Raw genomic sequence first — 27,606 nt, forward strand, 5'->3', positions numbered from 1 at the left:
AAAAGACGTGTAGTGTATGGATGTGCTTTATGAACTTAGTACTCTGCCCTATGGCATTCAAGGGGTGGGGGAGAGACTGATAAAGCATTAAAAAAAAAAAAGAGATCACCAGGAAAAAGAGAAATGTATTTATTTGAACTAACCATAAAGAAAGCCCCATAAACAGTCCAAAATAACCAGCATCTCTGCAATCTTGTTAAGGAGAATGCACCTGTAGCATTTGCCAGAAACTACCTTTGATGAGATAATAGCTAATATTTATTGTTCCCTATCATGAATAGGTTTTTAATACAAGCTGGTTTAAGTAAAATGGGATTTCAATAGACATTAATTCTAACTGTCGAAGTCCTGTAAGTCAGGCCCAGTGCCACGACTAGGCCTGTCATGGCTGATCAGAGCATTCCCAAGGCTCCTGTTGCTATGTTTTGTAGCTATGAGGCAGTTTTAGAAGAGACAAATCACTCATGCTATTTTTGTCATAACAGATATCAGAGCCTGTATTTTCTCCAGTAATTTCGGTATGCGACCAAAGAAAAGAATTTAAACTAAGATATCTTCTTGGTCCAAATGTCCCCAATACAACTGAACCCTCTAAGACTGATGGAAGTTTCAACAGAACTTCCTCAAGTTCTTGCAGCTATAACTACGCTGTAATAGGAAAACAGTAATGCTTCAAAATTGCAGTAAGGTTCCACACAGATTCAGCTTTAAACCACAGGGTCCTAAAAATATAACCATGATCAAGTACCTTGGATGCACTCGCCCAAGGCCCTCTGACAATCAGTGTTATAAATGATTTCTTGGATTTAATTCCATATTTTCTTCCCTCTACCAACAGCATGATAGACTACAGAGATTTTTTTTTTTTTTAAATCAGTGCATGAGGAAAACTGTGTGACTGTACTGGTTTCTGAGTTGTAATGTAACTGAATATATTTTGCATTTTAAGTCTTCACAAAAAATTTGGTGATATCACAGCCGTACTTCGTAGCTAAAGAACGTCTCTTCATCTGGCTTCTTTCCTTGGCCTGTTTTGCAGTTCTCTGCAAGAGAGAAAGATAGGTCCATTCCGTAAGTATTGTTACTTGGCAACAGTGTGCTCGATGGAAAGCATTAGCCCACAGTTAAACTTCAGTCTAATTTTGCAGCAGACAACATAATAAAATGCAAATGTTTATCGAGGTGACATTTTCCCAAATCGTGAGGAAACTGTTGTATCGCAACAGTTTAATGCTACCTTTCATCTTCACTGTATGGGATGGAGAGGCTGGGAGACGGGGGTTGTTCAGCCAGGGACAACAGGGCAGAGGAGGAACCTCATTACAGTCTCCTACTGCCTAAAGGAGGGGCAGGAGCTATGGGAGCCGGGCCCTCCCCAGGGGCACAAGGCAGCACTGGCACAGAGCCCTGCCCGGGGCATTCCCGTGGGACACGGGAGGAGGTTTCACCCTGAGGATGGGCAGGTGCTGACCAGGGTGAGACAGTGCAGGATTGCACAGGGCAGTGCTGAGCAACCCGCTCTGACTTTGACTCTAGCCCTGCTCTGAGCCCGGGGTCAGGCTACGTTACCCTCTAGGGGTCCCTGTGCCCAAAATACTTCTGTGATGTGATCCACACTGCCCTGGTGCACGGTCCATGACATTTCCGCGTGAGAGGGTGAGGGTTTCCGACCATACCATACTGACCTCTCTGTGGCAGACTGTACACAGAGTTTGAAGGTTTTCCAGGGAGCACTGTCCTCCTCCACTGTAAACGGGCTTGATATGGTCCGCCTGCCAGAACTGGCCTTCTGTCGGGTTTGTTACAATTTCATTCAGCTGCAGTAACAAAGGACATGACACTGGAAGCCTTAGATACTCCTTCTCAACTACATAGATGTTCTACCGTAAGAACAAGAAAATAATTCAGGGAAGTAGCTATTCATAGTTTTCAACAAGAGAAAGAAAGTAAGCGTTAGCATTTTTTTGTTACTCCCACTGGACAACTGTAATTTTAGTTAGCCTATTTTCACCTAGTCTGCAGCATGCTGAGGCATCTGGCAGCGGATCAAGGAAGGACAGAATGAAAGGTTCAGTTTTCTTGATTGGTACAGTAAGTTATCTTCAATGTCGTTTTATCAACATCAAGTGCTGATATTAAAAACAAACATAGACAAGTAAAAAATGTGCAACAGCTTGAAGAAGTGGACTCCGACTAGGTATTTGTCATTTAAGTTTTTGATCGAGAGAGCAGGAATTGTAATAACGAGCTCTGAGAAACCTCAGGCGATAAAGCCCTATGTCAGCTTTCAAAAAGGTAACAGACCCAGAGCGCCCTTCACTCAGAAGGCTGTAAGGAAACCCCGCTCCACAAGACTGCTCAGTCTTTTGGATGCACACCACCACATTTTAAAAAGCTGCAAGCAGCAAAGCTGATCTCACACATACGACCAGCGATGGTAAGCGACTTTTTTTTTTTTCTTTCCCTCTTTTGCAAGCTTAAATGGATGTCTGAAGAATTTATTTAAACAATTTGGAACCAGTAACTTCTGAAGCAGAATTTCAACTTTGCAGCAGAAAATAAAATAGCACTTTAGTTTCTGAATAAAAATACCACTTTACATAGGAACGTTCTCCCTCCCTCCTCTACTGCCTTCAAATCAGCAAAGAAGCAGTCACAACCATGGAAGGACAGCGGTAGTTTTAATGCACTTTGAGGCGATACTGAGAGGAGCTGTGACAACTGGCTTTTGTTAAGCTCCTACCAAACATACTGCAAAGTCGGAATAACCTAGTACTTCTAGACCACAACCATTCTTAAATTGTTTTATAGCCAGAAAGTTTGTTAACAAAGTGCATTTCAAGTAAATCTGACTGCGATATTCACATCCTTAAGGAATCCGAATTCTGAAGCCTGTGCCTTTTAGCAATGAAAAATGTGGTAGAAGACATTGGGGTTTTTTGTGTTTAAGATTTTGCTTTTTCTTACGCTGTTGTTGGTGCTAGGTTAGGCCTTTGATCTTAAACCTGTAAGAAGAACATTTTGGATTTCTCTGAACTATCTGCTACAGGAATACATAGATTAGCTGTTACTGCTTAAAACCCAGTAGTATTACCTGCCCAAGTGGGAGGTGAGACATCCAAGAACTCTGCAGAAGTTTCTTACGCTGACTCTTGGGTGCATCTCTGATGCTGAGATAAAGCTCCTGGGCGTTTTGATTACAAAACTGGCAAACACCGTGTTCAATTTCAAACACTTTAGTCCGAAGGTAGCTCTGACTAGAGCGAATCGAGAAGTCCTCCTGGCAGGCATGAGAGCAGAATCGTGTGTCCCAAGCACGGGCCTGGCAGCCTGGGTCAAGCTGAGCCGTTGGCTGTTGACAGCTGAGACAGAGTGGGTTCCCTTGGCTGTCCAAGGCTTGCAAATAGCCTTTGGATAGGGAGGAGCCTTCGGCTTCAGTCTGCTCGGAATGAAGAACTGACAGGCCTTTTCCATTTTCTGAAAGCAACCTGTTTGCAGAAAACAAAGTACAGCTGTTAATAAAGGAGGTAATCAGCAACAGAATTCAGTAGGTTTTTTTATGCACTATATATTTCCATTAGATATCCTTTATGCTCTGAAATACCAATTTCAGTTGCAATAATATCTTGCTCAGATTGATACCTGCACAGTGCAAATCATCTACTTGGTTTACGTTTCCATTTAAACAAAATTTGACAATACAACAGACAGATTTTTCTTTTGCACATCTTAATTCAGTGTACATGTGTAAATGTAGTATCAGCTGAAATAATGCTGTATTTATAAAGAAATGGTGGTTTCTATCAGGCATGTACACATATAAACGTAAAATGTTTCAGCTCCCTCTTTAACAGAAGTAAAAAAGTCAAAGGAATCATCCTGGTTTCTCTGCGCAACCTTCACAGCTACCTATCGATTTCCTGCTCTAAACAAGGCTTACCTCCAGGCAGGATACACACTGCTTGTTTAATAGAATTTTTTAAAAGGGCATTTTCTGTCTAGAATTTTCATGTTCTTTTCTCCCTTTTTCTAAATTTTGAGGCAGAATAGAAGAAAATTTGGTGTCCCCAATTTGCTGCTGACCTCACAAGCGGGTCTGAGCTAACGTTCTTTTTTCCTTAGCTGAATTGTGTAACTATTTTCTTGTTTCGTTTTAATCAGACTCAGTTAATTAGCAGCTATATCAGCAGACAACGGATGTAAACTAAATTGTTGTAAGAATAAAACATAGCTCATTAGCACTACAGCAAGTTTCTCATCTAAACACTGTACTTCAGCAGGGTAAACACTCATAACAAGTAATTTTGCTACCTTAAAAAAAAAATCTGTGGAGAAACAGCTTAATCACCTTATTGCATTAATGAACTTACTTTGTGGAATGACCCGACTGTCCAATAGAAGCATTTTCGTTCTTCAGACAAACCCCACTTTCTTTAGAGATGAGGCGCACGCTGCCCCCGCTGCTGCTAGCTTTGCTAAGTGAGGCTGCTGCTACATCCTCCTTGGTCACATACCTAAGATAATTCAAAATTCTGTCAATATACTACAAAGGGAACAATCTCCCTCAAAGAATATTCACTCTTGGCTGCAGCAAGATTGGCACGGCATATTCTCTTGAGACATTCCTCATTTCCCGGATGAGAAATGAATGAAGTTTGGGAAAACGTATTTCACCATAATACTTCCATATTACATCAGATACCTTTTTCAAAAACCAGATTCAGCTCTAAGCAGCAGATAAGTTGTTTTGTGTATACCGATATGAAAATGAGAGCAATTTGGTATTGCCTGACAGCAAAATCTGAAAGCCATTTTGTTTCAGTTAGGTGAAGTCTCACCGATACTCTAGCTAATGCAGGAAGCTTGACAAGCTCTGGAGGACTCCGTGCTCCATTAGTTACGTTTGAACTCGCTTCTTTATTTTAATGTGAAAACATACAAACCACCACTGCGCTTAAGTAAAACTCTTAAAATCGCTTCACTCTGAATAGTGGTTTTTGGAAGAATGATCAGACAGCTTCTCATAAGTACACCTCTCTGTACTATACATATGGCAAACCCTATACACTACCTTAGAAGACCACTGTAGGTTACAGTAGATTTTCTAACACGGTTCACAGTTAGATCTGTCCTACATTTTATGGAAGGAAACAATCCGGCAACAGGTTAAGAAACATTTACTACCTGCTGGTTCTCCTTATACTACTGGAATTACAAACTCTATTTACTTACTTGAATTCTTACCTACAGCCAAAATAGAGTCACTCTGGAGAATTTAACAGTAGGGACTGAGAGGAATAAAAAGGTTTTAGATAGTTTGCAGAGGCACCTTGGTGAGTTAACCTGTACGCGTGAGAAGTTTTGTGGAGAGCAATGACAACACTGAAGCTGCAAATGTCTGTCAGGGAAGACAGCGTATCAGAAAAAGGAAAGAAAGTGGAAAAAAGGTAAACTTAGATTTTTAACAAGGATTAAACACTAGCCCTTTTCAGTGACACCCAGCAAGGAAAACAATAGTTTTGAGAAATGTCATCCACAGAGAACAGAATTGCTTAAAGAAAAAATGAGTATCGGAAGGGGTTGGAGTAGGCTGTGAATTATGAATAAAGCATTATATCACTGATGGCAACTAATGATTTATTCCTGCTTCCACGTGGGGAAAACCAGCAAGATTTTTTGACCTTACTTTTCTTTTGAGTCCCTGAGGTCATGATTTTTCCTCAAAAATCTCTGGCAAGTTCCAGGTGCTTAAATATGCAATGCAGCAAAGCCAGAACAGCTGCTGAATGCAGCACAGCGCCGGACAGGGAAGCAGACACTTCCATTCCAACAGATTTACTGATGTGCTTGGTTGCCTACGTTTGTCACTATGCAACAAGCAATCATCTGTTAATAAAGTTAATTCAAGAAGTTTTACTTCTTACCAGTTCACAGTCTCAGTATCATTCCACTGAAAGTTACATTCAATACATCAAACTTCCTGCAGCCACTAGTAAGATGATAAAAAATTAAAAACACATACCTTTTTGTGCTGCTGCCCACTGACTGCTTTTTAGACAACTCCTCTGCAGCATGAATAGGACTACAAAATATCTGACCGCTTTTTCTGACAATCTTCTGTTTCATTGCTGTTAGATGACTCCATTCTTTCACAAACCTCAGTATCTGGTAGAGAATGCTATTTGTCAGCAGCATGACAGGCATTACACAGGACTATTTAATGACAGTGGAAGAGTGCTATGAATTAATACGTTCAAAACTGGATGAAAACAGCTGGTATTATCAGAAACAGTCCCTTGAAGTCATTTTTCATACAAGCTGCACACACACACACCCCCCCCACCTGCTGAAGAACTCTGACAGCTCTGGTATTGTCTAAAATAACGGTTCTGCTACAATAGGCGTGTTGATCCAGAAAGTAGAAAATAAGGCCAGAAATGGCCTTTACTAATCTAAGGTGTAGCAACAGCAGAAAGGTTTCTTGATAAAGCCTCAGGTAAACCTTTCTTGTGTAAGCAAGACTTTGCCGATGGGAAAAACAGACACGCAAAAGAGTGTTCTTCTTACAGCGGCCATTCTCCCTGTTGCAGCAGGCCTCTCAGAAAAGGAAAGTTTAGTCCCATTACTTGAACGGCATTTATAATTGGGTTTACGGACAACCTTTCTTCTTTGCTCTAACCTTCTGCTACATGCTTAACACTGGACTAACAATCTGTAGCGTACAGCCCCTAATGTCAGTGTGGAAGGTTTAGCTACAGGTAAATTGGAAGAGCCGTTCAATTCAACCAGGTGTTAGTCCATTTCTCACAAAAGTTTTCCAACTTGTAAAATTTTAACAGAATCACTGACATACTTGCTTCGAGGTCATTATATTCCTTTACAGTAATACAGTGTCAGAAAAACATACGTAATAAAAATTATTATAGTAAATTAGCAATTAATGACATGAGAAGCCAGATCTCCAAATTATCTTAATTACACATCTGTTTTTATGGCAATACTGCCATCCGCTTTTCTGTGGCATTTCAGTTCAGCGCACAAAGATCTGACTAGCAAGTAGAGACATGCTTTACCATCAAAATATTCAAAGGGCCACACTTTTGAGCAGTTTAACCTGCAATTCATCATCTTTCACAGTAATCTCAAATTTACATCACCACAGGATCCTGAGGAAAAACAGATGAACTGTTTAAAAAAGTATTCCAGAAAGGAAATTGAGAACAGATCATAATATTCATCACCTTTCCTTATTTTGCATTTAGAATTTGAAAGTATATTAAAATAAAGTGGCTCCGAAGAACTTCATTTCTGGTACTGAATCTAGTATTTTTTTTACAGGCTGGGAAGCCACAAAAAAAAAAAACCCAAAAACCCAAAACTTTGATGCTGTAAACTGACAGGACCAGTAGGATTAATTGATTTCTTGAATAACTATAACCACGGGACAATGAGGAAGTGAAGGAAAAACTGCTCCTACATAGGAATTTAGAATTTATAACATGACTGCTTGCTTTAGGGTGTGTGTAGGGGGAAAATTATTTCATCCCACCCTCATCTCTACAACAGAAAACAAATGGGAGTAACAATATGACAACTGAACAAGTGGCTTGGGTTGTGGGTTTTTTCCCATTCTGGTTTTCCACTCTTTTCCTCACTGACTCGTAACTACCTATAGCAGTGAGTATCACGTTGTTTCTGAACACGGACTATGGGAAGAATAAGTACATTGTGAAGTAAGGACTTAATTGTGACTTCAGCTTTATCCAGGAACAAACTTCCATACTTCAAGATCATGACATGCCAATGATCTTCTTTTTCTCCTTGAGGTACTTGTACATGGCAAATGTAGAGGTGTACAGATGAGTCTCACCTCCTCAGAGTCGGAGCAAGGAAGAAAGAAGTCAATGAAATGGCAGGATATAATGGAAACAGAAACAAGAAGGTATCATCTCCCTGATTCTTTTTGGGAGCATTTACTAATATGGATCTTCTAATCTAGAGGAGAAGGCTGAGGGACAGGAAGTTCCATAAGGCAGTGCCACCCCCTGCCCACAAACATGGGATTTTTAACTTGTCTTTTCAATCTAGCAAATAGCTTTGAAACCCTTTGGCAACATTTGTGTTACCCACTCATTAGCTGCTTCACAAAACTGTTGGTTGAATCAGTCAGGTATCTGACTTACGAATTTAAGTTCCAGCCTTGCTGGAGAACCTACCAAAAAATCAGTTTTGTTCCTACACGATAGAATCTGATTTTCCCAATTATATTTCTCTTTAAATGGACAAAACAGTTAAGAAAACTATGTTAAGCAGATAATGCACAGCCAATTCAAATTCTGTATTTCCTTACTTGACTACTTGGGTTTACAGTGTTAATGTTCTCCTCAAACACCATTATGAATGTGATCTTTATTACTGAATCAACTGAAGCTACATGTCTCAGTGGAGCTCTGCCCCACACTGCTTTGAACGTTGTTAGAAGACCAAAGGAAGAAGTGAGAGTGGAGGCCTGCTCAGAACTACAGCTCTGAATCAATCTAGCACATTCTTATTCATAATGTGCCTCATTTAATTCATAACCTTTAAAATGCTATTTTGTTGACTTATGAATGTTAGTTACTAATCCTGTAAATGAGAAATTAAATGATGCCTGGTTGATTCCATCTACCGAAATGTTAACAGGAGGCATGATAATTTGCCAAAGTAACAGACTGCATAATTAATATTCACATCAACATTTATAAGATCTGCTTGCACTGATGAAACTGTGCCTAGATCCCAAGGCCTGGAAGTGTTACACGTTTATTTAAAAAAAATAAGTCAAAGCACTCCATATTTAATAATATTTTACTGTGCCAGTAGAATTTGTTCTTACCGATGAACGATTTTGTCTATGCTGGAAAGTCTCTGGTAAATCCTCCCAGTTATCCAGCTGTATGTCCAATGGAATGAAATTATGATTCAGTGGTTCACCATCCTAGACAAGCAAACAGTTTTGTTTACAGATGCAATGTAGCACAATCTAGAAAAAAAAGTTATCTATTTCAAGAGAATTATCTTCCCTTCCTATTAAATTTAGTCCCTTGAGGTAAGATCTTTCCAGAAAAAAAAAAAAAGCCACAGATGTACGATAATACCACCGATGCAAGAAACAAGGATTCACATTAATATATCTAAAAGTAAACAGGATGAAAATTTTAACTTTGAAAATATCTGAATTTTTTTCTTTGCAAATTGACACACAAACTGCCCTAAATTAAGAAACTGAAATTATAATCCTCTTGACTGAATTTCCAAGGGAAATGAATGATTGTAGACTGGAGAATGTCACTTCATTACAATTTAAAATCAGAATCTTAGACAGAGCATTGTTTATTATACTTTTTTTTTTTTTAAATGTCTGAACAAGCGCTACTCCACTTAATTTTTAAGGAACAAGTTGTCCCAGTGGGTACATATGACCCAGGAACTTACTGATGATTCAAACACATTCGAGAGAAGGAATCAAAGCAGAATTCCCCAGTGTCTCATGGTTCAGCAGAAAGATTTTCTGCAGTATTTGGCATAGTGAAATTCTGATCCAAGCCAAAAAACCCCAGACCAATACACAGTTGCCCAAATACCATCCAAAATGCAATTTTGTCTTAGAGTAAAATGTATGAAGCTAGGAAGCAGTGTACATTTTAAGCATATTAAACAAGTTTTCAGATACAAGAGGACACTCTCTAACTTTTTCCCAACTGTATCAGTTAGCCTAATAAAAATGTATTATCTCAAAGACTTGTCCTCAGTTATTTGCGATGCTTTGCAGTTGCACCTGAATACACTGACTCAATTCAGTAGCTTTGAAGAAATCTTCTCAGTGAACTTTTCTATCCCTTAAAAGAAGGAATTGGAAAGTTCTGATTCCCCCTTGAAAACTGCTAGTTTCTGTACTCTCATCATGATTGCAGATTAATGATAATGTGTTTTGTTCAGGCAGTTACTGACTTATATACAGCACCAATATCTAGCTTTCTGAAACCGTGGTGACAATATTTTATTTACTTAGTCTGTAAAGATTCACTGTCATTTTTATTTTAATTTTGAATGTTCTCCTATTAAAAATATTTTGTGATAAGACACTATAATAAAATAAAGGAATCTTAAACAACTATCACTTGCATTTCTAACAGATGATCTGACCATACATCTAATGTATTAGCCCCATTTTGTAAGCTAAGAGAAGTGTTAGAAGTTATATATCTAGGGAATTATTACTCAATTCCACTGAGAAAAAGAACTAGAATTATAAACTACCTAATTTTTATACATATCATCTAATACAAAAATACTAGTCTTTTTATATAAAAATATAACAAATGAAAGTATACATACATGTTTCATAGGACAACATTTTAGTTTGTAATTTTAAAATGATAATAAACATGCGTATTTCAGGTTTACCTTTGTATAGAGGTGAATTCTATCAGTATTTCTGCTTGCACAAAACATAAGCCCATCATATATTGGAAACGTGTCTGATTTATCTACATCTCCTATGAAGAGAAACAATGTTGACATTAGAAATTTTTTTCTTCACTCATTTCATTCCATCTACTTAGACATTAAAAATAATATTATACATGTTTTTAAGAAGTTATTTGTGAAATTCCCCAATTTGGTGTACATGCAAACACATTTTCGTATGAACATTGTAAATCTTCACTTTTTTTTTTCCTTCAAATATTCAGCAATCATGGAACAAAACCCAGGAGAATATATACCACATGAGGATTCTGTATCTAATTCCAGAACAACATAATAAGATACACAGCTCAAGCAGCAAGCTGTTAAGATATTTGTGTATTTTATTTTTCTGTTTCTCCTGAATTATCTATCATCTGTTTTGCCTGTGGCTGTCCTGAACACAAGTACATGCCATCATAAGTTTTAATAAAACTATACAGGTTCACAGTTGCTAGTTTGACATAGTTCTTATGTCAGCCAAAAACTCTGTATTGCTTCAGGAATTGTATGGAAAGGCTTGGTTTATCCATCATCAAAATTCAATAAACATTCCAGACTAAAACGAGAAAGTCACGTGCTAGTGTATGTACTTCTGTCTGTCTTTCAGATGTGTAGGTTTTTATTTAAAAGTTATTTTTCATGCCAGAGGCATTTAATACAGTTTCGCAACGGGGTATAATCTTTCTTTCATAAGAGTCCCGCTTTACCTTCTCCACACTTTTTTTCACTTTCTTCATTTTCAATTTCAACAGTTTCTTGTTCGCTGATTTCAACAAATTGCTGGGTCACCTTTTCCCCAAAATCTTCTCTTTTATCTTCAGCATTGCACACTGCGCTTTCTTCATTTCTTCTGGAGTCCTTTGACACATCTTCCTCAGTCTGGCTAGTGGGAGCTTCACAATTTCTCTCGACTATAGAGGAAGAAACAAGAAAAGCAATTATTTATGCTACCCGTACAAACAGGAACCCCTAATCAACATACGTCTGGAGACAGGACTATAATTGAAATACAAAGAAACTGCATTTTATTCTCTAATGGTGCAACCACTTCGGAAATTAGAGCTACCTTTAATATTAGGAGAATAAACACATGGAACAAAGTTTTGCATTTATGCAGTTTCATGCACCCAGCTTAATGTCAAAATATACGCAATAAATAATGCAGCTAGCAATTCTTTATTATATACAGTTATTGTATACCATAAACACACAAAGAAGTTTTCCAGGCATTGATCTATACTTGTGAAATTCAGAAGTTGTCCTTACTTGAACAAGCACAGAGACTTAAATAAAATAATAATTAAAAAAAAAAATAAAAATAAGAACCTTACTCCTTCCTTTGCAACTGAAATGGCAAATATGGGGATAGATTTATAAAAATGTTTTATTAAGTTTCCAGATAGATTAAATAAATTTAATAAAGGACATCTACTCTGACCTGTTGGAGCAAGAAATGCCATATTTTCCAGGTAATGTCTCTCACGACAAATATACAATACCCAAGTTAATAAAACAACTATACCACACCATTTACTTTTGGCAGGTAGAGAAAAAGTTTGCCATTCAATTAGATTCAGAATAACCATAAACCTCAAGGAAAAGGAAAGCTACATTTGCTGCAAAGAAAACTGAGTATAAATTCAGTGAGGAAGAATATATATGCTGTTAACCTTTACCTGAATTTTCCATTTGTTTCCAACTAGAATCATGTAAAAGATCCTTGGGGAAAGCAAAATTAAGAAGGATCACTTAACGGGTATCTGTTCACTTAAAGATGCCATTCTTCATATTTTGCCTGGATTTGTGTATATTCATATATTCAAAAATACTGTATTTTCTGAAACTAATCACAACAAAAAAATGCGTATTTTTCTCTGCAGCACAGGTCACTTACCATTACTGCTTTGCGGGCAATTGCACATTTCACAGTAAGGGAGCAATTCATTATTACTGTAACTGCAAACACTACAGTGCCAAACTTTATTTAAAGCCGTATTTTTGCTTGAAGTATTTAAGCCACAAGGAAAGACTTCATTGTTTTTTTCTGAAAACAAAGAGGGCTTTTTTCCAGTCAAAGATGTTTTCTTTTTCTTACTGGAGTTGACTGGAGTTGATCCACTTATGCTTCTTGCTCTTTTAGCTTCAGGTTCACAGTAACTTTCATGACAAATTGTATCCACGTCACTTATTCTTGTGGAATCCAGGTTTTCACTGCTCTTCTCCGCATCCTCTTCTTTTGTGACTTCAGAAGATTCTGAATCATTATGTAATGATTCATTACCAGAAAATATTTTGTGTTTCTTCTCAGTGGAGGATTTTGGGGAAAAGAAAGAACGTATGTCATGCTGTCTTTCCTTTTCAAACTAGGAAAAAGGAAACAAATACGTAAACCCCCGCTTATAATTACTGCATCAGAAGCTGTTAAAATTACGATTTTTCTCCATTAATATTACTCTAACACAAGAAGCTATTTTTACTTTGGAGATGGAAATAAAAGATATCTTCCTTGAAGAACAAACAGCTAGCAGAAAAAGCAATTCAACATTCCTCTTCTCTTTTGTAAAAAGTATTTTCAATATTCTCATGAAAATTCTGAAATAGCACTGCCAGAAAACAAATACACAGAACTGGTATGCTAAGTGCCTTTTTCTGATGATGCCTATTACAAGGAAAGGCTTTAAAACATTGTTTTTAAAATAATAGCCAATTAAATTCAGTACAGTTAATAAAGATGTAATTTAAACAGAAATTATTTGGTCTTATCTGACTCTGAGGGTGGGTCAGTCACCTAAACAAAACATAAGGACCCATCGGAAGCCTGTAGATGATATTTATACCCAGCAGAGCACTTTCCCCAACTTCACCTAACTTTTAAAATGGAATTTACATTACTCTTTCCTACTTATTTATTGTTTCTCCATTAGTAAAATCTGCAGTGCGCAGAAAGCTTAAGTGAACAATGGTTGTAATTTTTTTTAAAAATGAAAGAAAAAAGAAAAACATAAGTTTTGAGTCTTACATGTGTAAATAAAAGTTCATTTTTGGGATCTTCTAGACTTTCATTTGGGGTCCAGGTCTCAGCAAAACTCAAAAAATCCCATTTCTCCTTATCACCTTCTTCAGCCTGCATTTTCTCTTTCTTGCCATTCAAGGTGCTGCCTGTAACTTTGGCCTGCAGAAAGAAGACTTGCATAAAGTTTCCAAGGAATTCACATGTTGTAACAAATTTATTTACCTATATTCACTCAATTTGCTTCCCTTGCAAACTTAATTCACCATTTGCAAAGTAAGAAACTGTAGTAATTCAAAATAGCTTCCGTGATTAAAACTATTCCTCTTCCAGCAGCCTTTTCTGCAAAAATAACAGTGAGTAGCGTATTTAACACACTACGACTTGTGAAAAGGTGTATACAAAATGTTAGTATTGAAGTTAAATGAGAATATATACATTGTGTACACCTCTTACAGTCTTTACACGTTTTGCTTGGTACGTGGAAACAAAGGCAGAATTAATTGAAAGCAGTTGAGTGAAAGAACTCTTGTACAGTAAATTGTTGGTGAATTACTGAGACCACATCTGTGTCATGTTTAAGGAGACTCTTAATGTACTGGACTAACTCAGATTTTTTCAGAGGTACCAACAGGAATTAGAATACAGAGTTTCATTCCCCAGCTGAACGTCAAATACAGTTTGCAGCACCTAGATTCTTTAAGCTGTGATTACTTTTCAGCAGGAGAGGAATACATTGGCAAAAAAAACGGTTATCAGTTTCTCTACTAACTGTATGGACACAAACAATTGCACCACTACAACACAGGGGTAGCCAAAAGCAGGAACAACCACCATAAGTCGGCATTTGCATCAGAAGAAACCCTGTGTAACCACAATCTCAAACAATTCTGACAACTAGAGTTTAAAAGGCAGTTCCTTCTACGTTGACACTTCTGGAAATGTCAGAAAACAAGAGCTGACAGAATACAAACACACCTCAGTTATCAAAACAAGACACTAATGAATGGTATCAAAGGCTACAAAAAGGTCACAAAAGCAAAGCAGCCAAATTATTTTTTCTTAGTCCTGTGAAATCTCCAAGATCTTCCAAGTAAGGAAAGAAAGCAGGATGGAATTACTCCTCCTAACAAGGACTGGGTAATGCTTGAAAATGGCAACAGAAGATAAGATTACTGTAATCTTGGGTCTGATGAAGAAGAATTATTTAAGAATGTTTCTGCCTCTAGAAATGAAGTTTAGTAAGGCACAAAATTCATCCAATTAAAAAAAAAAAAACCCAAAACAAAGCCAAAAAACTCTAGCTGTTATTATTGTGCAGAAAACCTTAAAATTGTAAATTGAACAACCACAGCAATAAAAAGCTAGGAGGAAGATAAAGCAATGATCTCCTGTAGATGTGAACCATCCCATTCATCTCGGCAGAGAGTTACCTTATTTATCTTTGGATCTTAAATGGAGAGCAAAAAGCTAGAAAAGACTAGTTTGGAACAGACGTGGACATCTTAATGATTAGCAGTTCTAGGTGTATCAATTTGTCTTATAGTAGGACAGTGCTCCAGATAAGCAAGAAAGTTATTTGGCACACGCACATAAGTGCTGTCTTAACCACAGCGAGTTCTTGATTATTCAGATCTATTCCACACATACCTTGCGATTCAGCATTGCCCACATCAGAGTATCCATTGTTCCTTTTGCAATAAGGAAGTGAATATTCACAGAACTGCACTGCCCAATTCGGTGTGCTCTGTCTTCTGCTTGCTTAATATGGCCTGGATCCCAATATAATTCAGCAAACACAACGTGAGTAGCAGCAGTGAAAGTTAAACCCTAAACAAATAAGTAGATGCATTTTAGAAAAAAGATTTCACACACAAACAACTGAATATCTGAAGTAAAAGAAAGCTAAAGGTTGTACAGGACATTTTTATATGGAAATAAGAAGGACCATCTTGACAGCAGATGGGCCTATTACACCGATTTCTTCCTTGGGCCTCAGATAGATATAAGATTAAAAAAAAAACCTCAATATTGTGCAAAGATTGCATACTGCTTTTCATTATGGAAGTAACATTTATTTCTTATTAATCTGGTACTTTTAAGGAAACGGAGTTTTTACTAATTAATCAAGAATGAGATGCTGCTGCTTATCTTGATTTTGCTCAAGTAATTTCAAGAGAGGCTTAAAACAGTTAACATGATTAGTGCAAAAAAAATGAATACACGAGTCTACAAAAGACACATTGCATAAAGATAAATTGCCTTCAGTAAATGACTTCAGTCAGCAATGACTTTAGTACCTATATTCTTTAAGTTACTTATTTCACATATTTTCTTTTTTGTCCTACCTGACCAGCTGCCTGAATACTCAAAATAGCAACCCGGGTATCAGGATCCTTCTGAAACTGATTAACAAGATGTATTCTTTCTGCGGAAGGAACACTTCCATCTATTCGTATGTAGCGAACCTATAACATATCATAATAGAGACAAAATGACATTGTCAGTGTCCGTTTTTGGACCAAATCATCCTCTGTCCCCCAATGAAAATATGAAAACATATGATCTATTCCTATCATGGGGATAGGGATGCATTCAGTACTCTTTTGCCCTTTGATTTACAATTAAGCCTCTATCTAGAGAAGTGTAGACTTAGTACTTTACAAAAGACGACAGAAGGAACGTGGGATCTTAAAATGGAATACTCTGCAGAAGAATCTGATTTCCCTGACATGATTTATTGAAATTCCAAGCATTTGCAAAATAATAACAATATAAAATAGCAAAGTTAGCCACCATTCCCCAGCAATGGTTGAGAGTCCATGATCAAAATAATATGAAGGTTGTTTGCAAACATTTTTACTGCTTTGAATTAAACGTTCATGTGAGATGATAGTGTTCCGTTAAAAAAAAAAAAAAGAAGCACATTTGTAGAAAAACTTGGGAAACAACTGCCTACGACATTGATTCAATAATAATAAAGTATCATACCAGATATGAGCGCTTACATTATCCTTAAATACCAACGAGTTCTTCAAAACCACACGATCCCTTTTAATCCAGTGGCACGGATCTGTATATACTTAAAATTCATAAATTCCTGTACACACAGGTAGTTCTACTGAATTCAAACACAGCTCATATGTATTCGTAAAGTCTGAAGTTAAATTTGTGGGCACATTTGTTAAATCATTACCTTATTTTCTATAGCTGCCTCTGTACAGGCTTGAAGCATGCTTAAGTGATGAGCAAAAACTAGAAACTTCAGTCTGTCATTTTCGAGCATCATTTTGATATAGTCCTTTACTGCTCCTGCCTGGAGTAAGAGAGTGCGTTTTCATTAGTTAGACATACAAAATATTCAAAAAGACACTTTTTATTTTAATGTCTTTCAATTCTTGTAATACAAAATGGTAGATTTCCATACTTTTTGTTATCCATTTAAGATTTTATCAGCACTAACATTGTTAAGTATAAAATTATTCAAATTAATTTTGTTTAAAAAAATACCACAAACTTCTGTCTTCGAGAAACCTGTCTCATTCCTTCAGAGAAAAAAACCCACATTTATCCTCAGAAGATCACATAATTACATGGCACTTCTTCCAGATTAAGATGTAGATAAAACCCCTTTTAGTTACAACATCATTATCTGATGTTTTAAGCCATATTTAAAAAAAACAAAACTGATTTCTGCCCACACATATTTCAAATGGACAAGGTATTGTTTAATCAGAACTTCTGTGTCTGCGCCCACATAAAACCATATATCAAAACTGAAAGAATAATTTTGATACTTTCATGATACTGTAATCATAAAATATTGCTCTATTTAAACATTCATAGAATTCTTTTGTGTCAAATATAATTTTCAGTACCTTTTACAAAAGCTATTAAAAGTAATGATGACAGTTAATAAAACTCATCAGTGATCAATGGTTAATGCAATACCCACTGCAGCAGTCCTCAGATTTCTTTTTCTCTCCTTTTTGTCTTTCAACTTCCTGTTTGAAAATGGATTACCAGAGGGGAGAGACTAGAAAAGTGGGGAAGAAATAGCAACAGAACCACAGTGATATTTTTAAGACAAAGAGAAAAAAATTTGAAGGAGTTGGTCAGATTCTCAACTCTTACTGCTCCAGCAGCCTGCAGAACTTTTTTTTATTTATCCTTTTCTAAAACCAGGTTAGCATAATGAAGCCTGATAGCAGGGTAAAAAGTAGGCATGTAAAAGATTTTGGTTGTTAACTTGTTTTTCCTTACATCTTAAGCTATAGTACTATAGGAGGAAACATAGAACATGGGGTCCCATTGATAAAACAGAAAGAGATCAGCTAGAGGGGATTGTTTTTCCACAGTTATCTGTGGGGAGAACCAGTACTGACAGAAAGCAGTCTGCGTAAGGGCTGCATCAGCACCATCCTCGGTCAGCTGCAGCAGCTGCCGACACACAGGTACGTCCCTGAAGTACCCACCTTCAGTATATCCCTCAGTCTGTGAGACCCATTTAGTGCTGTTGGGAGACTACGTCTGGACAGTCTCAGCCAGCTTGGTGGATATCTAATCAGTAACAGTTTTAACACTTAGCTCAGGTCATTATAATGGGGTTCAGCCTATTCCACAAACATACAGGGAAAAAGAGAGCGTTTCTCCACGTCGTGATTATAAAACAAACCAACCAACCTCATCTAGTATTCAGGCCAATACAACTAATTTTATTAAGTTAAAAACACACTGGGTATTTTACATATATTAAGAAGAGACTTCCACACTTACCTTGGCAATGGCTGTTTCTTTATACATGCGTGTGATGAGATTCATGACCTGAGAAAAGTGGCTTTCAGTGGCATCTGAATTCAGACTTCTCATTAATTTCTCCCACTCTGCAAAAGTGGCATTCAAATTCTAATTGGCAGAAGAGATTAGTGGTTAGATATATAGTGCAAAGCGTGTTCTACCTCAACATGTACATTTCAGGCATAAAACATTTAGGAATTGAGTACTTTTGAGAACTCTATAAAATTTGGCTAAAAGTAACTGTAGGATTCAAAATCTAAGGGAAAGGAAAGGAAGACAGACAGAAAGGAATAAGATTGTACTAAAATTAGAGCAAATTTTATCTTTATCTGATGCCAAGAAATTGCTATATTCATGTTCTTCATGTTATATTTTAAAAAGAATAATGGAGATGCTATGCTATATATTCACACATTCTTTGTGACTATGTATAATACACATGCATACATATAAATACATAGATATTACTGTTTACTAACAAATGTTAGTAGCAAAAGTGGAAAATTTACCTTAGCTGTGGCTTGTGGGAGGTCAAATGGAATACGTCGCCTAACTTTGGGAGGCAACTGAGTTAGAACATCATTCTTCAGTCTTCTGATCATTATTTCACTTAAAAGTTGATGTAGTTCTTCCAAATTTGAAGCTCCTCTACAGTCCCATTGAGTTCTTTTACCAAAAAACCTGAAAATTAAAAAATCAACACTGAGGGTAAAAACTAGCTCTTCCAAATTCAATAGAAACCTTCAGTACATAATTAATTTTAAACGACACTATTAGCTATGAAGATGTGCTGGGTAACAACAGTTGGTGTTCCTGTTTACACCAGAGAGATGATTGCTTTGTCTGATTCCTTCCAACGCTAAAGTCAGAGCTGTTTCAACTTCCCAGCAGATACTGCTGCCCGCAGGCATTACCACCCATCAGATGCATGCAGTCCTCTATATCATCCCAGCTACACTTCCCTTTCTACAGGAAGCAGAAGTGTCAGGTATAATTTTATAACTCTTGTTTCAATGGACTAATGAGAAGAATATACCACCATGAGAATGCTCTTTATTATATTATAGAGGGGAACAACTGACAGGGAAGCTATCGTGAAAGCTGCAAATACCACCATTAATATTCCTTTGTTTCCCTCCCTGAGAATTCCCTCCTAGTTACAGAGATCGGATTTAAAGCTTAAGGTACCATCTTTAAATATAATACTATTTAATGAGCAAGGTTAAATAGAGGAAGTAGGTTTAAGGTTAAAAAGCTAAAGGTTGAAAAGAGAAAGAATTTATTAGTCTTCCTTGTTCTTTTTTTGCTTTGTTGTTTTTAAAGAAGTGTTACAGCAGGAACAGCAGCTTTTCTCTGTCAACATTGCCAAGAGATAACAAAATAATGAGCGTGGCAGATTTTGCTGCCTTTGGAGAAAAGCCCAGGTAGCATTTTCCAAGGCCAGGAGAGTATGTTGCAAGCATGTAGTTTTACTGGTAATTTTTTTTCTTTTTTTTAAAAACCCATCATTTAGAGACTTTTAAGCCTTACTGAGCTTAATCAACAGTGTTCTGTAATCATTTGGGAAAGGGGCTGAGGGACTCACTTCTACACTGGTGAAGTATTGGCCTAACACACTCAGAATGCTACGTAGACGGAAGACAGCAACATCTTTTGCTCATATCCATTCTTTGGTCTATTTATATGGCTGTCCTTAGAAAGGTTTCCTCCCTCCAGCTTGAGCACTGGCTATATGAAAGAAATGGCAGGCAAAACCTCACAGAAATACTTTGGTCCTCATCTTTAGAAACAGGTGTCTATGAACACCTACGTAAAAAAACCCACAACGTTTCCACAGAAAGTGCTGCATAAAATAATCCTATCAAGTTTATTACCACATGATGTTTTGTTTCAGCCAAGTCATACAGACAAAGTTATTTATTGAAAGCTTGCCAAACCCTGAACTTGATTTTTATTACATTTATGGCATTCCAAAAATAAGATAATCATCTATGATTGAGTAGCTAACCATGCTGTACCCACGCACACTTGTGGTGTGAAAATTACAGATGCATTCAGTCAAAACACCATGGAAAAAATAGCATTTCTCCGTCTGAAAATTAGATAGCACTCTTCCATGTTATTTGAAGTTAAATGCTGATAAAACGCATATGATGGAGGGAGAAAAACAAGTTATATGAAAATGAAACTATGTAATTATTACTGTAAAAATTAAATCTAAATGCTAGCCAATTTAGCTGACAAAATCTATTGTTTTGAATATATGTAAAGTTGTAGATAAGACATTTTTTAGCTAAGAAATTTTTCAAAGCTTCTTCCCTTCTCATAATTTCTTTCATTCCAGATTGTAACATAGATTCAGACAGGTAAAAAGCATTTTAAATCAGAGCTTCTCCTATCCCATCTATTTTAGAATATATCTAGAGAAACCAATCATTAAACTAGGGCTGAGGGAAGCGAGTCAGAGAAATGAGTCCTCCTTAAGTTAATAACTTAAAGCACATGAAAATTCATGAAAGATGCAAGGGATACAAATGGGTTAAAATTCATTAGGCACACGTGCAATGAGCAATGTTACCTAGCAAATTGGAGGCAAGGTGTTGGACAAGAACTTACAATGCCTATATTTGATCCCTCAAACAGAATTACAAACACTAGTGTGCTTTGGGGAGTTTTACCTTTACTTTTACTCAGTCAGTCTGTAAAATACAGAGACAAGTACTGGACTTTTTTTCCACCCAAGTATGGTGGGATAGCAAAAAGACTAGATCCCATAAGAGAGAGAGATGTAAATTATTACATGATATGAGCATAAGACTGAGAATCAGAAACTCTTAAATTTCAGCTGTTGCTGAAACTCCAGCTCTAAAGGTAAAACCTATACACTTTATACTAGTGACAGTAAATTTGTAAATCATTTTACTTAACAGAATGCTGGCACTTAAACTTTATTTCAAACTTTAATAGCTTCCGGTTTTGTCCTCAAATAAAGTCTCCTGTCAATTTAATCCTTCTCCCAATCCTCTTTGACGGAGGAGATTGTATCTGACCCTGGGTTTCCAAGCAAGATGGTATGATACAGCAGTAGACGTACTACTTACTGATTCTCTCATTTTATGTGAGAAGAAAATCAAAGACACTCATAGGAAAATAAATGAGCAAGTACATTAATACCTGACACGAGCATTGCAGTATTTTTTGGCATATTCACTCCAAGTTCCAAATCTTCTTGGAAACAGTGCCTCAATCTGCATGAAAAGCTGTATAAAAAAAGTGATAATGAAAAATTCCCTGCAAATGTAAGACTATTCAGAAATAATAATTATTACATGATTATTGTGTTAAGTTTACATTCAACAGTTGCACAAAAAATACACAGCTTGGCACACATGCAAAAGACATTCCATAGGAATAGGCATGTGTCTTGAGACAGGACAGCTGTGGGAAGCCCTCAAAGAACAGAGCACCCTGAACACCGTAACACAGTGCTGACGACTTGGAAAAGATTTATACTGAACGTGAAAACACGGATGAGAAGATGTTATTCCTAAAAATACAATTTTTGTCATTTGCCAGGCTTCTGCAAAGCTCCAGTGCAGGTATTCCATGAATAGTCTGCTTCTTAAAATACTTGAAAAACCTACTCACTCTTAAGTTTTACTTCAAAAAATAGACAATGTCAATACAGACCAGAAATTTCACACCTTTCTTCCTGGTTGAGTAACAGCAGGTAAATATCAGTTTAGGCAACCTTAGCCAGAAAGAATCCTACTTTACAAGCTGTTTTACTTTCTGGATTCAACGATCACTACTAGATCCAAGACACACTGTTGAGGGGTAACAGTGGTAGCATAGAGACAACAGTAATATGGAAGGCTCTCTCCTAAATGCATTTCCCTGCTATCCTCTTAAGTCTACTGTACATCATTTCTGCCATTTAAGCTTTCATATTACCTAATCACATGCTAGTGACCTCTCCCAAAAAGAAAATTATTACAGCCTAATTTTGTTCTTCACAGGCTTCTTTCAAGACAGAAGTTAGAGAACTGAAAAGAAATATTAAGAAAAAAACCAAACCAACCAACCAAACCCAATTTATTCGCCCAAGTGAAATGCTGCTATTTTGACATAGATCTAGGCCAAACAAGAAACTGTAATTATTTGCTATAAATGTACATAAATATAAATGAACAATGCTTTTCATTTTCTATACATATTCCATTTAAAGACTTCATAGAAAGATTCTGCTTATGACACAGAACTGATTAAAGAGACGTAATGCTTTTTACACTCTGCCTTATAAGCCATGGCAGAACTTTGGTATCACTATAAAAATATCTCAAATTGTTTTCCATTTGAATTTCCATGAATTTTGACCCCATTACTGTGATCAAGGACAGCTTGTATGGAATTTCCTCTGAAGACCTTTAGCAATGTTGCTTACTGGTTTTGGTATCAATGCACTGTGTAAAAGTATAACACTTTCTAACTTCACTTCTTCCAGGGTTGGTTGCAATGTCTTTGGTACATGTGCAGGAAGCTTCATAATTATCCACACCCATAGATATAATTATTTGTTTTAAAGTTTTAAGCAAACACTCATAATACACCAAGCCCTTTTTCATATAGTGGATATCCTTCTCAAGTTACAACGACTCTGAACAAATTAAATTATTAAAGGGTCCTGGCATAAGTTCTGTTTACACAGCAAGAAACTCTAAAGTGTAAAGTATTATTTATATAACCCTTGTAAGTTCCCTGGATACAAATCAGCTCTTATATTCTATTTATTTCTACATTTGATAAATAAAGGTAGTTTTCTTGGGTTCAGTATAAAACACAAGTGATTTTTGGTTTCCTCTCTGCTCCTACCCAATTCCGTAAGTTGAACTTCCTTCAAAGGAAAATTTGTCTTTCTGAACCGGAACAAGCACAGGATATATTTTTTCCACTTACGCAATACAAGTGAACATTAGGAATATTCAAAAGACCAGTGATAAACAAAGGACTTCCTGTATCAGATGATAAAGTAAAAGATTTAATACAAGTTCTTGTCTACCAGAGACTCTCCTACCCAGTAGAAACAAGTAGTTCTCTACTCACGCTCTTTATTTTCTATTTCACCCAACAGTCAGTCTGTAACATGCGGGATTAATTTCTTATAAGAAACACTGTCTCAAGTCACCTGTGCATGAGCTTGAAACAAGTCTGTAAATCATCAATATAGTCAACTCAAACTAAAAGACATTGTTTTAGTTTCTTATACTTGTGCTTCCTAATGCAGCTAGTGCACTGTTTGATGTCATAATGCATGTAATTGTATATATTCAAGAAAACTACAAAATTGTTCATTTATTACTGATACTGTCCTTAAAAAAAAAAAAATATACAAAACACAATATGCCAAATACCTCTTCAGGTCTTCCTAGAGCAGGAGTTCCAGTAAGAAGAATAGCTCTAACAGCTTTCTGCACAATTGGCAACAAAATCTTGCTGCGGGTGGCATTTCTGGATTTCATATAGTGTGATTCATCAATCACAACTACCTTAAAGTTCTGCCTGTACAAAGTGTCTACTAAAGTCTGTGCATCAGAAGTTAACAGGCCATACCCCAGAATCGTTACTTTGCTGGTTGATATTCTCCTAAAAGAGAAAATCCAAAAGTTTTCTTAGTAAATTTTCATTGTAGGAAAATTAATACAGCAAAGGAATTATACCAAAATAATTTTTTTTAAGAAGGTGTCTATGACACCTTTTGGATTGATTAATTAGTGGGCTGTCAGGCTAATAACAACAGCTTTTGGCGTTTAAAACATTTTAGCATCTCACACTTATAAATCACACACATTTCATAACCATTTTCATAAGACACACATTGCATTTAAAAGGAGGTTCATTTATCTGGTTGCATTGCTTCAACTTATGCTCCTTTCCAGGAGTATCGCATGGGACAAATCCACTTTCTGGATAAAGAGTTACACACACAAATCAGATCATTATGAGCACACTACATAAACAGCACCCAAACACTGGAAGTAATAATGTCTCTATGCAAGCTATCTACTGCTCTGTGTACAGTCACCTTACCAGCAGCCTAAGATGACTAACTAGACTGTCGTTGAGTATTTAGGTACTGTAAAAGTACAGTCTGGGCTCAACCTCACCACCTGAAAAAAATGTTCGTATCAGAGCTGTCTATCCAGCTTTTTTGCTCGGACAGAATATGAAGAAAACAAAAAACTGGAAGCAGGGAATCAACAAGGCACAAGATGAAAAAATTACTACTTAGTTGGAAAGGAACTTCTTACAATAAAATTAAAGACATATATGGGCCCAAGGCACGAACTGATTTTCAAATCACTAGAGAGCACTGTGGCCCTTCAGGAGCTTTTGAGCAGCACAGGAACTCTTATAGTTGTTAGCCAAACAAGTAACCAGAATGAGAGTCATAGTTGGTCTACCCATCTGTCAGACACTACCGCTCTGCTGGCATGATTTTTATTTGTTCTCCAGTAGCAACAGATTAAAAAAAAACAACTAAGTTGAAGTTTCCTTGAGTATTTAAGAGGAAGAAAGTATGAGCATGTGCACATTCATGCTTCTGGATGTGAAAGAAGAGGCAATGGTTAGAGTACTGGCACTGTGGTCAATGCACTACAGACTCTGGCTGTTACTGTATAGATAAATGTAGCAACCAGGAAAACAAGAATTTCCCCTGCCCCTTTGCGAAGGGTGGAAAAAAAATTACAAATAAAATTATTTATTCTTAGTGGAACCAATTAATCCAAGAAACATCCAATTTCAAATTTAGTTAGAAATCATAAGAACGTAAATTGATGCCTAAGTATATTTTAACCTGTTTAAATTAAGAAGTTAAACAACATTCAAGCAGTAAATTTCATTGCTGAAGTTTTGAAGAAAAGCAAAGTATTGAACTGAGAGAAATCAAAGCTGAACATATGGAAGCAGAATTTAACAAAATGCTAAACCAAGTTTGGCAGCTGTATTTTTGCATTTGCATTTGCTTGCAAATGCATAAAACACTTTTTAATGTTAAAATATTAATTAGTTCAACAGCTACCTCACTTATAGCTAGGAAGCCTCCTGGGAGTTAAACAAGCAGAAACCCAAGTTTTCCTCTTGCTGTCGAATAAAAGTGAGTGATAACAGTTAAGGTCTACTCCTTTTAAAAATCTTTTAAGATACAATTAACAGAATTCTGTTTGCCATTTACTTTTGCTATAATTTTCCCTTATTTCTCCTTTCTGCATTCAGCACTATAAGCATTAAGTTTGTGTGCATTTTAGCTAAATAGCTTAAAAAAAGGCTCATTGGATCCTTATTTTAATTCCCAAATTCCTATGATAAACTTAAATTTTAACTATCAGTAGCAACTACCCCTTGATTAAGCTTTTAAAATGCATTTTCAGTTGGATTTCTCTGGTTACCATAAGGAAGGTTCCAAGCTATTGTCTCATCTGCACATCCTGGCGGTCAAGTCACTTTCTGATACTCCCCAGACAACAGGAAGATCAGTCTCCCTTATCCAGAAGTTTTAAAATAACATCTAGACATTACCATGAAATCAACCATTTACAGTAAAGCAGACTAAAAAATACCCTTGTAATTCAGTGTAATAGGAGAGTTATTCTAATAACACACAAGACTTGTAGTCTCTCTTTGATGAATTCATGCTATTAAGTCTAAAGATAGAAAGCCTAGGTCATGATGACCTTTTCAGTTATTTAGAGAGTACTTACTCTAACTTATAAATTTTCTCAGTGCACTAAATAGAATTTTAACAGTAATTACTTCCTTATTTTATAATGCATACCAGAAGTTTTCCAAAATTGTGTTCAAAATGTTTTACAGAAGCTAATGAATACAAGCTAATTCATCAGAGTTGAGAAATAACTGTATAAGTTCAATTTGAGACACACTGAAGTAATCTAATTTTCAGCAGACAAGCACTTGCTACTTTGCAAAAACCAGACCTCTCAATTTCAAAGGAGATGAGTAACTACCATAATATAATAATACAAAACTGGGAGGAGTGCCTGATACACCAGAGGATCATGCTGCCATCCAGAGGGACCTCGACAGGCTGGAGAAATGGGCTGACATGAAGTCAGCAAGGAGACGTGCACAGTCCTGCACCTGGGGAGGAACAACCCCGTGTACCAATATAAGCTGGGGGCCACCCAGCTGGAAAGCAGCTTAGCAGAAAAGGACCTGGGGACCCTGGTGGACACCAAGTTGAACATGAGCCAGCACTGTGCCTTTGCAACAAAGAAAGTGAATGGTATCCTCAGCTGCATTAGACAAAGTATTGCCAGCAGGTTGAGGGAGGTGATCCTTCCCCTGTACTCAGCACTGGTGAGGCCACACCTAGAGTCCTGTGTCCAGTTCTGGGCTCCTCAGTACAAGAGACATATGGATGTACTAGAAAGAGTACAATGAAGGGCCATGAAGATGAGTAAGGGACTGGAGCACCTCTCCTGTGAGGAAAGGCTGACTGGGACTGTTTAACCTAGCGATGAGAAGGCTCAGGGGGGATCTTATTAATGTATATAAATACCTGAAGGGAGGGTGCAAAGAAGGCGGAGCCAGGCTCCTTTGTCATGCCCAGTGACAGGACCAGAGGCAATGGACACAAACAGAAACACAGGAAGTTCCCTCTGAACATCAGAAAACACTTTTTTTTTTTTACTGCAGGGGTGACTAAGCACTGGAACGGGTTGTCCGGAGAGGTTGTGGGGTCTCCCTCCTTGGAGATATTAAAAAACCACCTGGACACAGTCTTGGGCAACTGGCTCTAGGTGGCCCTGCTTGAGCAGACGGGGGTTGAACAAGACTTTCTATAGAAGAATAACAAACTTTACTCACCCAGTATCAGTTTTGTTCTGAATGATGCTAATATCATCTGGAGAGAGTTCTGGAATCCACTTCTCCATCTCATCAACCCAAGGGTATCTCAGAGATGAAGGCACTACAATTAAGAGAGGCCATTCATTTTTATAGTAATATGAAATGGCGATTGCTTGAATTGTTTTACCTAGCCCCATCTGGGAAAAGAAAAGAAAAAAATTAAAAACAGAAGTCTCTGCTCAGAGAGCATATTCCATTCAGAAAAGCCAAAAATATTTTGCAAAGACAGAACCAGATAAAGGAAACAAAGCCAGAGCACTAGTTACATAGTATCTATTTCATTGTCAATTTGTTACCACAGATCACCTTTTATGAAAGAAGATGCTTATCTTTAAATGGATTAATACATATGTTATATGTAG

General features: G+C 36.9%; 1 protein-coding gene across 9 annotated transcripts in view; it reads right to left on the reverse strand.

The window, feature by feature from the left end:
- Positions 1–113: 113 nt before the first annotated feature.
- Positions 114–27,606, reverse strand: part of ZRANB3 (zinc finger RANBP2-type containing 3) — a 53,578-nt gene continuing 26,085 nt past the window's right edge. For 7 of the 9 annotated variants that reach the window (XM_076343096.1, XM_076343095.1, XM_076343093.1 and 4 more), the window contains 18 exons: positions 27,203–27,381; positions 23,728–23,959; positions 21,491–21,576; positions 18,826–18,997; positions 18,296–18,424; positions 16,716–16,835; positions 15,868–15,987; positions 15,170–15,349; positions 13,529–13,681; positions 12,404–12,872; positions 11,217–11,420; positions 10,447–10,538; positions 8,876–8,977; positions 6,023–6,165; positions 4,371–4,514; positions 3,095–3,488; positions 1,686–1,817; positions 114–1,043 (listed from right to left, as the gene is read on the reverse strand). In XM_076343096.1, the coding sequence (XP_076199211.1) occupies positions 945–1,043; positions 1,686–1,817; positions 3,095–3,488; positions 4,371–4,514; positions 6,023–6,165; positions 8,876–8,977; positions 10,447–10,538; positions 11,217–11,420; positions 12,404–12,872; positions 13,529–13,681; positions 15,170–15,349; positions 15,868–15,987; positions 16,716–16,835; positions 18,296–18,424; positions 18,826–18,997; positions 21,491–21,576; positions 23,728–23,959; positions 27,203–27,381 (3,150 nt within the window). In that variant the 3' untranslated portion in view covers positions 114–944. The remainder of the gene's footprint in view (positions 1,044–1,685; positions 1,818–3,094; positions 3,489–4,370; positions 4,515–6,022; positions 6,166–8,875; positions 8,978–10,446; positions 10,539–11,216; positions 11,421–12,403; positions 12,873–13,528; positions 13,682–15,169; positions 15,350–15,867; positions 15,988–16,715; positions 16,836–18,295; positions 18,425–18,825; positions 18,998–21,490; positions 21,577–23,727; positions 23,960–27,202; positions 27,382–27,606) is intronic. The other 2 variants (XM_076343098.1, XM_076343099.1) reach the window with 2 other exon arrangements.

The sequence above is a fragment of the Aptenodytes patagonicus genome, chromosome 6, assembly GCF_965638725.1.
Source record: "Aptenodytes patagonicus chromosome 6, bAptPat1.pri.cur, whole genome shotgun sequence".
Classification (NCBI taxonomy): Eukaryota; Metazoa; Chordata; class Aves; order Sphenisciformes; family Spheniscidae; genus Aptenodytes; species Aptenodytes patagonicus.